General features: G+C 34.7%; 2 protein-coding genes across 4 annotated transcripts; both read left to right on the top strand.

Moving 5' to 3' along the window:
• Positions 1 to 3,752: 3,752 nt before the first annotated feature.
• Positions 3,753 to 8,444, top strand: LOC111007667 (Agenet and bromo-adjacent homology (BAH) domain-containing protein). The gene is made up of 6 exons (XM_022280109.2): positions 3,753 to 4,386; positions 5,684 to 5,763; positions 6,067 to 6,189; positions 6,301 to 7,128; positions 7,234 to 7,447; positions 7,552 to 8,444. Exons 1-6 carry the CDS (start codon positions 4,074 to 4,076, stop codon positions 8,103 to 8,105), a joined length of 2,112 nt encoding a protein of 703 aa, XP_022135801.1. The 5' UTR covers positions 3,753 to 4,073; the 3' UTR covers positions 8,106 to 8,444.
• A 1,857-nt stretch (positions 8,445 to 10,301) lies between these two features.
• Positions 10,302 to 12,274, top strand: LOC111007911 (uncharacterized). 3 transcript variants are annotated; one of them, XM_088122811.1, is made up of 4 exons: positions 10,302 to 10,450; positions 10,550 to 10,631; positions 10,708 to 10,776; positions 11,610 to 12,274. In XM_088122811.1, exons 1-4 carry the CDS (start codon positions 10,436 to 10,438, stop codon positions 12,032 to 12,034), a joined length of 591 nt encoding a protein of 196 aa, XP_087978937.1. In that variant the 5' UTR covers positions 10,302 to 10,435; the 3' UTR covers positions 12,035 to 12,274. The 3 variants fall into 3 exon arrangements, with proteins under 3 accessions (XP_087978937.1, XP_087978936.1, XP_022136147.1); XM_088122810.1 differs by lacking the exon at positions 10,708 to 10,776 and having other exon boundaries at positions 11,532 to 12,274; XM_022280455.2 differs by lacking the exon at positions 10,708 to 10,776.
• Positions 12,275 to 14,102: the final 1,828 nt, after the last annotated feature.

Consider the following 14,102-nt stretch of genomic DNA (forward strand, 5'->3'; position numbering starts at 1 on the left):
GATGACGTGGTAGATGATGTGGTAGGTATTGTGACATCTAATAGTCAAAATATGTCAACGTGGCAAATGTGGCATTAACGTGACATCAATGATTTTGCTGATGTGGTAGATTATGTAGATGAATCATGTGACGATATATGACGTATTCGAATAAATTCTTCAATAATCTCTACACTTGTTCTTAATCGACACAATTCTCTTGGGTCCATGAATCATCTCTCAATCTTCACAAATTCTCTCCATTTCCACGAGTTTCTTTAAATCTCCATAATTCTCTTTATTCATTTTTCATTATCTTTCCTTTTAATTTCCACCACTCATATGTTGTTGTCCTAAATCCAATGTTCAAATTTCATCTACGAAATTCTATTTAAAAGCAACCAAATTTATCTTCCTCTACACATCAATTATCAAAGCAAATATTTATCTCTTCAAATTATTTTGCTATCAAATTTTCATTCTGTCCACACAAAAAGTTGTCAATATTTTTTTGTAAGAGAAACATTAGAGTGTGGTTTTTTAACCATTGCTTTAGTGCGAAATTTATAAATCCCACTTTAGTGAGTTATTTCCTCGGTATTGCTTATTTTTACCTACAATTTGGATTTTTGTATTAAGGTGTGGGTGCACCTTGGGATTGTGAGAGTGGTTTGATCCTGAACGAGTGAAAATGATCCTAGTGGTTTGATCATAAATAAGTGAAAATGATAAATGTAGGTTGGATCCTAAACCTGCAAAAGGATTGGTAGGAGGTTACTCTTGAACCTGTAAAAAGAGTGAACGATCGGTTTGGTCTTCACCCGCAAGAGAGCCGACTCAATAAAATACCCAAGGAGCCTTTGAGGGTGGAGTAGGAATTTCCGAACCACGATAAATTTTTTTGGTATTGTTTCTTATCTCTTACTTTTTTACTTTCTACATTTAAATTTAATTTGATATTTTGTTATTTTTGCATTTTAATTTTAAAATCTAAAAGTGGGTAAGCAACTCTATTTACCCATTCTCTCATCTTATTTATTGAGAGTCTCGTTGTGTTGGTTCTGGTGGGCCGATTTGATCGGGCCTAGTCTGGTTGGGTGGTTTGGCCCAAGTAATTTGATAGTGTAATTTCACCCATAACAACAACCACAGGGTCCGCATATTGACATCAAAATCTGAATCCAAATCGTACATGTAACGTAAAAATATACAACTATAACTAATATATATATTAAAAAAACAATTGATAGACTTTGGCTACTTGGAATCTATGTGAATACGTCTCATGCCCATTATCTTCTAGGCTAACCAATCGTGCTTACCAAATACAGAGGCTATCCAAATCCAAATTACACAACACCCAACATCAACTCTTAGGTTTAACAAACCCAGGCTATTAATGTGAACCCTTTGGCCAAACACCCCTAGACTATTAGGAGCCGTTAAATTTAGTTAGCAATCAATATTTTAATTTTAATTAATCAATAAAATAGTCCAATTGAATAATTAAGAATAAAGGTTATATTTCATAAATCAATAAAACTGCTAAAAATACACAAAAGTATTCATTTTTAATTGTACGAGTAGAAAGGAAATTTGAATTTTTGACAATAATTAAAAGAACAAGTAACACAAGAGAAAGAAAAAGGAAAAATAGAGATGAAAAATAACAGAAAAAACAGAATAAAAAACAGAGGAGAGAAGAAAAGTACATACTTGGAGAGGGAAAAACCCCACGTGTGTTTGGGCATGAAATGAAATCTCTCATTTTAGCATATTAACGTGAGAAAAAAACATCTTTTCCTAAACAAATAAATTTAATCCTCCAACCAAACATGATATTATATATCCAAATCTATTTTCACTTTTAAAAAAACCTCCCACCAAACCAGCTCTTAGAATCGTTATATCATAAACAAAATTTTTAGTTCTAAACTCTGATATTGAACATGGGTATGATAGTTTATGTCAAATAATCTTTTGTTAAAGTTTTATTATTAAATTAATTTTTTTAAAAAATAAATTTCTCTATTATTTGTGATTTTTTCAAATATTTTCGTAAATTTGAATTGTGGAATATTTCACCTTTAATTATAGGTTAAAAAGTTTCTTTTTTATTTGTAGCCTAAAAAATATTTTCTTTAATTAATCTGAGCATACCTAAATTCAAAAATTGTGAGTTCGAATCCACAGTCCCACATATTATATTAAAAATTTTTTTTTTCTTTTATTTTATTATACAAAATGTAATTTGTTGATTTTTTAATATTTAATTTATTTGAAAAGCTATATATAAAAATTCAATATGTTTCAGACTCCATGAATGACATCTTCTTTTTAAGAATTCAAATATGTTCTAATAATAATAATAACTATTATTATTATTGTTATTATAGATTTTGTTTTAATTAATTTTTTTTATAGAATAGCATTTAATTTCTTCTTTAAATTTTTTTGTTTCCTTATATCAAATATAAATAAAAATTGGTTTTGATTTAGTAGGAAATTTTTCCATGGGTTTTTACTCATAAATTCAAATATGAATTTCTGATACATGACTCGACTAGTTGAGTTATTTTAAATTGATTCAAATATGTGCTATTGATTTGTTTAGCCAGTATTATTTATTAAGTTAAAAATACTATTTTGGTCGTGTAATTTCAACTTTAATTTTTTTTGTCCCTATATTTTTAAATAGTTAATTTTGATCCATTAATTTTCAACTTGATTCATTTTAATCCATTTACTTTCAAAATGTTTTTTTTGGTCTTGTATTTTTAAAAATTTACCATTTGGTCTCTAAATTTTATTTTTAATCTAATTTTTTCCTATAATAATTTCAGCACACACCACATTCATTATATTTGTTAAAAGGTAACCACGACTTTTATTAGAGTGTTTTGGTTGTGGGTAGAATATGTGTTAAAATTTTGCAAATAGAGATCAAAATTGTCACTTTTTAAAAGTACAAATATCAAAATGGATATTTTGAAAGCACCTAGACTAAAAATAAAACCAAATTTGAAAGTACACATACAGACACTAGAATGAACATTTTGAAAGTATAAATACCCAAATATACCAAAGTTAATAGTACATGTAGGACCAAACAAATGAGTATTTTATCCTATTAATTACTCGAGAAAAAAAAAGAGAAAAGAAAATTATTATTTCCATTTAATATGATTTTAAAGAACATAATTTTTAACAATCAAATCAACAAAATAGAAGCATTCTATAATTATAGGTAATGAAAAACTAACATACAGACTATTTGAACTATTTTTAAAAATTCAAGAGCTTTTTCAGATTAAGAAAAAAAAAGTTTGAATATTTAAAATAAGACGAAATACTTTTTTTTAAACAAAAGAAGACCAAATTCAGCATATTTTTTTCCCATTAAAATTGAAAAGAATAAAAAGAAATTCGCAAAATTGACAACTTGAGATCAGAAGGAGCGAGTCTTCGCCCCCTCACCGGAAATTACGGCCATCTTTCTCTCTCCTCTCTCTTCGAAAACCGGTCCTAAATTTCTCCGCCTACACCCGTTCGCACCTCTGCAAAACCCTCCCCTCCCGCACGTGACTCCCCTCACGCGAATGGCTCTCGCCGTAATTCGCCTCTTATGCAGGGGCGTTTCGGGCATTCCGTAGGCTCAAAGTAATACGCGCGATTTTGTTACATCATCCTCGTCGATTCAATCTGGGCCGTCCATCCTTATCCGTAAATCCGCAATCTCGAAACCCTAGCTTCCGCTATTTCTACCATTTCGATAATTTTTCAAACTTCCATTTTCGCCTTCTCCAATCTTCTCCTCCTTTATATATTCCCGGAGCCCCAGCGAGTCGCTTGCCGGAGGTTTTACTTTCTTCTCAATCAAATTCTTCAATATTACAACAATTCGCCGAACAACGGAGGAGATACCAAAAGAAAAAGAAAAGACCCATCTCAATTCCCATTTCTCGCTTTCCAATCCCTGTAAATCTTTGTTTCAAGGTTTAAAACGCGCGGAGGGGTTTTCAGATTCGATTTCTGCGGGCTGAAGATTTTGTTTTGCGGTGCTTCGGTCGGTTTTGTTCGACCCTTTTCAGGAAATGGAGAGGTTGTCGGCGGTAGCAACGGTTGCTTCACTGCCGGAGAGGACGACGACGGTGGCGTGTGGGTTTGTGAGCTGGTATGAGGTTTTCGTATCCAGTGACAGAGGTAGAAGGGAGGTTCATTATTATCTGAAGCGCGGCGACGGAAGCTCAGATCTGGCGGTCGTGGGGAAGGAGAAGAGCTTGAGGCACATGTCTTATCACTATGCTTTGCAGAATCGGTTCCTTAATTCCGTGGGGCCTTTTTCGTCGCTCACGAAGCTCAAATCTCGTAGAGAGGTGGTTGAGTGGCTAAGCTCTGTTGTTTCTGGTACTACTGCGTCTCTCTTTCTTTCTCTCATCTCCGGAATTTCCATCACGGAGTTCCTAGTTTCTTCTCATCTTCTCCTCCACCTGATTTTTGTTTTTGAATTTCTGTCTTCCGTTTTGGGTTTCGTTTTTTCTTTTTAGATAGTGAGGGGTTTTTGGTTTGCTGAGGGCGTTTCATTAGATCTGGGTTATTTTGAATAGGAATGATTTATTCGTTTTCGACCATCAATTTTTATATCTTCATCCCCCCTTTTGTTTCCAGATCTCGCTTATGTCGCTTCTTCCCTCGCCATGTTTCAGCGAGTGGATGCTGTGTGCATGAGATAAATCTTTGGGAAAGGATTTTACTTTTCCAGAAAGAGCCAGTTCATTCGAAATTCTCATGAACCGCTCTTCATATCATCAAGTCGAATGTCTTGTGCTTTGAACAGGAAACATTTGCGACCTTTTTGCCCCCCCAGTTGTCCGATCTCTGTAAATCTTGACGTGTTCCGGCCATGGGTGATTTCGTTGTTCGGGTGGGCTCTGTTGGCTTCTTAGAAAGTTTCTCCTTTGGAGTTTTCATTCCTGACGTACTTCTTTTCAAAACTACGTTTTTCCTGCTGCCAAGTTTTACGGATATTGGTTTCTTCACTAGTTAGGATTCTTTCTAGGCGTTTGTATTTGTCTTTTCTTTAATTTCCTTGGGTTGCGTTGGCATAAGGATGTTTACCTACCTGTCGACAAGCGTCCCTGAATCCGTATCTCCTAAAATTACCTCTGTTTTGATTTTCCTCCAGCCTTCACCGGATCTCATTTGATTTTTCTTTCCTCTCTTCTCCTACGCTTCCTTTTTCACCTGGCTATTTTTTTCATCGTCAATACCATTAGTTATCTCTACCATGGATTTCTGGTGTTCGTGTTCTTGTGAACTGACAGTTATCTGGGCTGCAGGCGCACTTATTCAATTTTAAAGGGCTGATTGAAGCATCGGAATACTTTTGGCCTCATAATCATAGGTTAAGATCTTTCATGGCCGAAATTGTTATGTGTTTGATTGTTAATATTTGCCGCCTTATCAAATGGGTTCTTCTCCCAATGATCCATTTGTATTTTTCTGGCTGGGCATTTTTAAATTCTCGAGCACAATATTTCGTTTTTCTTCCTTGTTTTTTGGTTTCTAGTTTATTCTTCTACATGACTACATGGCTATTTTTCCCTCTATGTTTTAATTTTTCACGTCTATTATCATCTTTATTTTGAATCTTTAGCCACAAAGTCTTCGTAGTTTAATCGATGCAGTTATTTGCTTTTTCTAGATTTTCAGCGTCAACCATCTGATCGTATGATGGACCGGGATGGTGCAGATGCTTGCCCCTCTCAGGATGGACCTTTGAAGGTAAAGCTCTTAGATGGTATACTGTCCAGCCAGTTGATAGTCCTGTGTTCTATCCATTTCTGTGTGTTTCGGTTCCAAGTATTTCAGAATTGGCAAGTCATTTAGGATTCTGCAGGCTCAAAGTCTTGCAAGTTCCGAATGGCTCATTGGATCTGTACAAGTATATTTAAACTGCAGTAGAGATTAATTTAGGACCCTTTTCCTATCTTAATGTAACTATCATATATCAATTCTTTCCTCTGCATCTATATGGCTTTTTGTTTGGTTTTTAGGTGAGCTTCTGATTTATGGTTTTCTGTTCAGGATGTCCAACAGATAAAATTGGGTCAACATACCAGGGATTTTTCATGGTTAGGATGTCCTTGGACGTGTAAGCGAAAGCGTCGGCACTATCCATCATTCAGTCGGAATGGTATTAAGATCTCGGTATGCTGACAGTTCTTGTTTGTACTTTGACATCACTTTTCCTCGAAAACTGCCATTCATTTGTTGTTGTCTTGTGTTAATCTCAGTTTGTTGTATCTTCTTTTGTTTCAGGTTCATGACTTCGTTTACGTCTTAGCCGAGGAAGGCAAGCGTCTTGTTGCATACTTGGAGGATATGTATGAGGACTCTAGAAGCAACAGGATGGTTGTGGTACGATGGTTTCACAAAATTGATGAGGTTGATATTGTTTTGCCCCGCAAATTTAATGACAGAGAGATTTTCTTTTCTCTTTGTCTTCAAGATCTCAGTATTGAGTGCATAGATGGCTTGGCGACTGTTCTCAGTCCCCACCATTTTCAGAAGTTCCAGAACGAGGCTAAACATACTCGATTGGAGCCGTTTGTATGTGACAGGCAATTTGATAATGATGATATCAAATCCTTTGATATTACACAGGTCAAAGGGTATTGGAAACAAGAAATACTTAGATACATGTATGCTCTTTCTTCCTCAAAATCCCATGGCCAGCCTCAGCAGTCGGAAGATGACGCGAATGCTGCGATGAGACCTAGAAAGAGGCACCGACGGTCAAAAGATGATGACTTGCAAAATATTGACAAGAGGCAGCAGCCACTGGCACATGTGTCTTCTTGTCAAGATGTTCGTGGCTCGGGTAACAACATGGTTGATTTTAAAAGCAATGGTGTCATCTTCAGTCCGAGAGGGGGCTGTGCTTCCAAAACTTTTCTAGGCAAGGAGTTGAAGAACAACAATTCTTCAGGTCGGTTAACTGTAGGATCGGAGGTTGAAGTTCTTTCACAAGACAGTGGCATAAGAGGGTGTTGGTTCAGAGCTTCTATAATTAAGAAGCGTAGAGACAAGGTCAAGGTCCAATATCATGATCTTCAGGATGCAGACGTTGAATCAAATAAACTTGTGGTACGTTTTCTTTTGCTGATTTTGGTCTCTGTGGCTTTAAACTTAAGATGAACTTGATTGATGTGGCCAATGCTCCTCTAAATGTAATTGTTTGAATATATGCAGGAATGGCTTTCATCTACCAGAGTTGCAGCCCCTGATCAATTGGGTCTGCGCATCAATGGAAGATTAGTTGTTCGTCCACAGCCTGGTATGGGTAGCAAAATTTCCTTAGATTACAATATCGGGACAGTTGTCGATGTATGGTGGCATGACGGTTGGTGGGAAGGAATTGTAGTTCGGAAGGAACCTGAAGAGAAGCTCCGAGTTCACTTGCAAGGTTTGAAATTATTTAAATGAAAATTGTTCTAGATAAAAAAAAAACCTCCCCCTCCCTTATTGTTCTCTTAATTCTAACCAATTTGCATTCTAATATATGTTCAGGTGAAAAGCAAGAATTAGTTTTTGGCCCCGGTGAGTTGAGGCATTCTCAAGAATGGTTCGGAAACAGGTGGATGCAAATGCAGGAAAGGGCAGACATTGCAACCTCCATTTTAACTCGAACCGGGAACAAGGGCCTCACCGATAAGGCTTCCAACGGCAAGTTAACCACGTCAACCCAAGTTGCCATTTGCGATACGAAGCAACAACCGGATGAAGATAGAATTCAATCAATTGAACCTCGTCCAAACTCCAACACCGGTAAGGCTAAAGAATCCTGCACAGTTCCAGATCTCTCCAAGGACGATTCGCTCTTTAAACTGCGGTGGACAGTTTCGAGAAAAAGAAGCCAGCCCAGTGGCAGCAACTCATTGCCGAAGCATCTCGAGGATCCAAGCAAATCCTTTCCTCCCTCGTTAGCTTCTTCCAGTCCATGTGAAAGATTTGTTATTCCAGCATCCATGAAAGTAGATCATGATAACTGCAAGTACCTTGGGGATTCTCTGTTCACTTCATCAGTGGTGCCTCCTCTCTCAAGCTTGGTAATGTCAAGATGATTTGGTAAAAACAAAAACTGCCTTGTGGATTGATTGTGCTCTTTTTTTGTTGATCTTCCCTTTTAGCAGTTCAATTTATTTTAGTTTTATAGTGATGGTGCATCTATTCGATGCTTTCTTTTGTATTTTTTTTTTTGGCTAACCTGCTTTTATTTGTAATCTGATAGCATAGAAAGGTTAACTTGAGGGAGTGTGCGTGTCCAATCTAAAGTTATTTGTATGTGTATATGTAATGACAGCCCAATGGGCATCACAAAGCCCTCTCCCTCATGTTTGAGGCATCAAAATTTTAATGTTAGTGCAGAATGAAAATCTAAGAATTAGAAGGTTTCTAACTCAGCTCCACTGTGCCACTTAATTCAACTTGGTCTTTTCTTCTGATTTCTGATGTGTTGGTTTGTGGTTTCCAAATAGAATTGGCCTATTGATTTTTATTTGGTGAATAAGTTTGATATTAACAGAAGGCCCTTAAGTAGTAGTGAACCTTTTAAGCTGAGAAAAAGATAATTGTAGGCATACAAAAAATGACAAAAAAAGGAAAAAAAATTAAAGAAAGATTTGATCATTTAATTTGTGCAAATGATGATCAACCCTTGAAACTCTGAAACTAGTCATATATCTGTCATAGTTTATCTCATACTTGAGTGGATAAGTTCTATTATCATATAAAAAAGAGAGACATATTTGTAATTAACTTTTTTAAATCTTATATTTGTAAGTTCTGGGATGATGCAGATTTTTAAGTATTTTTAAGAACAATCTTTTAAAGCACTATTGGTGCTTTGGATTTCAAGTGGAGGATTGAACTTTAATTCTAAAAGAATAAAAGAAGTGTTTTGTTCCTTTACTTTTATTTTGCAAATTTAGTTTATATGTATCAGGAAAAATAAAGTCAACCAAAAATGAATTAGGAACCTTTTTTTTAACATCAGATAAGTTAAACTCAAAATTTGAAGCAATTAGTAATGCTTAAAAATTAAACTCAAAATCAACCAATAGAAAATGAAAAATCCATCTACGAGAGTGAACGATCTTCCGTAATATCTAAAATTTATTGGAAAGTGATGGGTTGGTGAGGGAGATAAAAGCAAAGCCGCCACTTGAGGCGTGGTGGCAGCCCTTCTTGAAACTTCCCACCCTCTCATTATTTATTCAAAGCTTATTGGTCACCAAATAAAAGTGACCAAAACTTCAACCCTATCCCAAAAATTTCCTATACTCATACAACCTAATGCTCTCATTTGACGCAACTGTTGAAAGATATTGTTATTGATATTAACATCGGTATTTTTATTCATATCAATATCTAAACTTTAATCCATAATTAAATTAAAAGTTTAGTATATAAACTTTTGATTATTGTGTCTATTTATTATATGAGTTTTAGAAAGTTTCAATTAATTATGTCGGGAGGAATCTGAGCAAGACACGCGTCGGGTTCAGAGAGCGACAGTGAGGCGTAGGACCACAGACGGTTATCGCCGTACGCTGTGTAGGTGCGATGCCACCATTGTTGTACGAAGGGTGCGTTGAGAACTGCAGCCTGCAAACTTGCAGGTTGTAGGTTTGCAGGCCTGCGAATGAAGGTGCCACCCATGATCTGTCGAGGACGTACGCCCCTTCAACAGGGTCTCGTACAGTTCGGTGCACCTCTGCTATTCCACAATCGTCGTCCTTCCTGGTTGACCCCACACCTAAAAGAGGGAAGGGCTCCCCAACACCAGGTAGGTGAAAAAACTATCACTAAAACCCTAAGGCGGCGTTCACCCCTATTTTTACTCCGATTACTGACTTGAGCGTTAGAGTGTATTAGGTGGGACACCGCACCAACATCAAATTTTTTTGTTGTAGGCTGACTTACTTCTTGGCACAAACACTCATTTGAGAAACACGTAGACCTCTCCGAAATTCCCCGTCAACAAATTGTATCTTTTTTTTTTTTTTTTAATTAGATTTGAAACCCATTTTTTCTTTTAATAAAGAACCTCATAATATAGAATAAAAAACTAAGAAGAAAATCATCCTCCAAAGCTAGACCTAACTTATGAATAGAAATAACAAGAAAAGAAAATATGATTCAAGTATGTTGCATGAAGGCAATGCAAAGAGAAAAGCAAATGGAGGAAGTTTCCACAAAATTTAAATCTCAAGTCAAGAACAAGAAGACATCAACAAATTAAGCCAACCCAAACACCAAACACCAAACAGAATCAGATTCCTTTAGTTTGCACAAATATACATAAAATCCAAACAAAAAACCTCAACTTTTTCAACACAACAAAACCATTCCACCAATAACTCCCTTTTCCCCTCTCAATTCCACAACTTTCATGTCTGAGAAAAAGGCAAGCAAATATTTCTACCAACATATTCTTCTTTTTTCATTATTTTTTTTTCTGGGAGGAAGCAAATTAAAATTTTATTTGACATGAAATGTTTTGCAGAAATTCTGTATGGTGATGAAGATCAATGTTGATTGCAATGCGTGTTGTAGGAAGCTTAGGAGGATCATCCTGGGCATGAAAGGTGAGGGTGTGTTTGGTAACATTTTCATCTATTGTTTTTGTTTACTCATTTTTAATAAAGACAAATAGAATTACAGGTTACCAATACTCAAGAATCCAATTCTTAGAGTTGCAAGGAGTGCAAACAACATCCCCACGGATTAATGGTATATAAGTGAGAATAATTATCAATATGAGGTCTTTTTAGGTGAAACAAAAAACAAACCTCTTACAAAATCGATCCTAATTAAAGTTTCGCATCAATAGATTTTTTTTTTTAATTTTTTAAACTTGCAATGTTATGTCTATCAATTTTAAAAAATGCTAGTCCTTAAACTTTTAATTTTATATCTAATATACTCCTAACATATTTTTATATTTTTGAGTTTCAATAACGTGTTAGACACAAAAGTCATGTCTAAAAGCTGGTTCATGAAGTTCAATTTTTTCCGCCTAATAAGTCTTGAATCTAAAATTAAAAGTCTAATAAATTGGACATAAAATTAGAATTTATTGGACAGTCTCGGATAGCTATTAAACATATTTCAAAATAAAAGTACTTACTAAACATAACTCTACAAAATTTCAAGGATTAAACTGGTAATTAATATTGATTCTTATTCTATTTTAGTTTAGTTTTTCTTTGCTTCCTGGAAATTCACCATATCATTCTTTTTCCTGTCTTTTTTGTTGCGTCCCTCTTGCATCGTTTTTACGATTTTAAATGTTGATGTCGATGAAAATGTCAAGATCTAAATTTCATTAAAATATCGATGCAATGTAAAAGTTATAACATAAAAAATTTGTAAAAAAATTTAAATTAACAAATAAGCATTTCACAATTTCTAAATAAATTAATTAAAAAAATTAGTATTAATGTTACACGTCATCTATATATATTTTGGTGATTGTTTTGCAACAGTATATAAAATATTTACATTTCGAAGAACATGTATACATGGAAATGGGAAATTGAATAGTGTGTTGGTGTATGGTGAAGCAATCGAGATGCATGTGATAGAGAAGGAGCGTTACAGAGTGATCGTGTTCGGGAGATTCACGCCGGCCGACGTCGCCATAAAGATCAGAAAGAAAATGAACCGCCGTGTCGAAATCCTCGACGTCGAAGAGATGGAACCCGATCCCCCCGCCGCCGACCAAGACCAGCCGGAGCAGAACCAGATTCAACCGCCGCCCGCCTTCCCCGGCGGCGGCTTCTCAATGTTTCCCTCGCTGGAGCACGACAATCGGAGGCCCATCTTCCCCTCTCTCTCCGCCAACGAATGCCGCTCCTTCTCGTCTTCTCGCCCCGACTTCACCGTGACTTGCTTCCCGGAGCCGGACAAGTTCTGGCATTATTATGGCCTTCAACTCGCCGGAGACACAGACTCTGCCTATTATGCTCACAATCCCAATTACTACTAGTTCAGATCCTTTTAAACATATTCATTTATTAATTCATTTTTATACTTCCGTAAACGTGATTAGCACATGTTCCTTGCTTTCAGAGGTTCAAAACTCCCATTCCCATTCGTTGTACTAGAAAAAATGGATAAATTTCGAATAAGTGCAGGGTCCAGTACCATATAGACAAACTGCACTACTAGGAATTATGCAGAACTAAAAGAAATATTCATCTATATATTACTGGACTCTAGGAATTCACGTGGAGCTTCCTCCTGACTTTTGGAGCTAATTTCTCCCCACGAGATAAATGCAAAAAAAAAAAAAGATTTTTATAAAAAAAATGAATGAATTGTCAATTTTTTTTAATGGGGTGAGGACATTAGTCCTTCTATATTAGGCCATCTATTTTATTTTAGGCTTTCATCCCATAACCATTTTATGTTGGGTAAAATATATTTTTTTGTCTACGATGTCTGGATTTAGTTTCTATTTAGTCTTTGAATTTAATAAACCATTACATTTGGTTTCTAAGATTTGAATTTAGTTTTTATTTGGTTCTTAAGTTTCAAAAATGACATACTTGATTCTTCAAGTTTGAATTTCATTTTAAATTGGCTCGTGAGATTTGAGTTTGATTTTTAATGAACATCTAAATTGAGTTGACTGCTGGTTGGTCTAGATGATGTGACAGTTAATATATATTGAGTAAGCTTTGCTATTAAGACAAAAGAGAATGGCGAATATCGTTAAGTCAACTAACAGTCAAAACTTAGGGACCAATTATAAATTACACTCAAACTTCAAATACCAATTAAAACTAAATTCAAACTGCAAGAACCAAATATCCCAAAAACAAAAACGATGGTTTTTTAAATTTAGAGGCCGAAAAGAATCATGTCCCAACATCAAGAATCAAAATGTACTTTTTTACTCGTTTATGTTTTTAGGGTTTAAGCTAAATATATCAAAGGGTCTAAAAACAAAATTATTGTTTCGGTTCTTAATCTTTTAAAAATTTCAATTTGATCTTTTATGTATTAGAAATTATCAATTAAGTGGTTTTGTAAAAAAAATTCAATGTAATTTGCTAATAGAAAAATGTCATTAAATTACTATTTCATAAACATATTTGAATACGTTGCCATGTCACATGCAATAAATGAATTTTATTGATTGTTGGATTGAATTTTGTTGATAGGATAGATTGAGCTTTATGTGTGAAGTTGGATTCCAATTTAATGTCAAAGCGAGCATAGCTCAACGGTAATTGACATATACCTCCAACTATAAGGCTGTGAGTTCAATCCCCACTCCTACATGTTGTACTAGAAAAAATGTATTTAATAAAATAATAATTTAATGATATATTAACTTTTTTTTAATGAAAGAACCTAATTGATTAAATATTTTAATATATTATAAAACTAAAAATGAATTTGAGACTAAAGGGAAAAGAAACTACTTTGTGATAATGAACTTGCAAAAGATTTGTTGTTAATTTCGACTTCACCTTAATTGTTTATCATTTGAATAAACATGCCATGGTCTGGTAAATGAGTCTCGTCTTTCACTTCTGCATGTTCATGAAGTTTTGAAAAATTCAAACACCTCACATCTTGATGGAAAGATCCTCTGTATCATCTATTGCTCCTTACAATATTAAGCGGAGAAACTAAATCATCGATATTGAAATGTTACCCCCTCACTTTTTTTTCATGGTGATAAGATAACTTAACAACTTTGAGGCTGCATTATCTTCCAACTATATCATTTTATTTGGCTCACTTCTCTAAAATGAATATATATTATATATATAGTTGGGAGAGCAATAGAATCCATCCTATTGTTGTAATTGGTAGATAAATTTGATATTATGACATTTGATTTTAATGACATGAGGTCTTTAATTATAGGTTATACTATTTGGTAAACATAAATTTATATTTGATTTTAATTTTGTTATATCATTTGTTGATCTCTATTTTTTGGATGATTTTATTTTATTTATTATTTTTTGCCGAAGAAGGGGAATTCAACTACAAATAATTCAACTACAAATGACTTATCACAGGTGTATCCACATGTA

The sequence above is a fragment of the Momordica charantia genome (genome assembly GCF_013281855.1).
Source record: "Momordica charantia cultivar OHB3-1 chromosome 4 unlocalized genomic scaffold, Mcharantia_2.0 BLBB01000004.1, whole genome shotgun sequence".
In the NCBI taxonomy this organism is placed as follows: domain Eukaryota; kingdom Viridiplantae; phylum Streptophyta; class Magnoliopsida; order Cucurbitales; family Cucurbitaceae; genus Momordica; species Momordica charantia.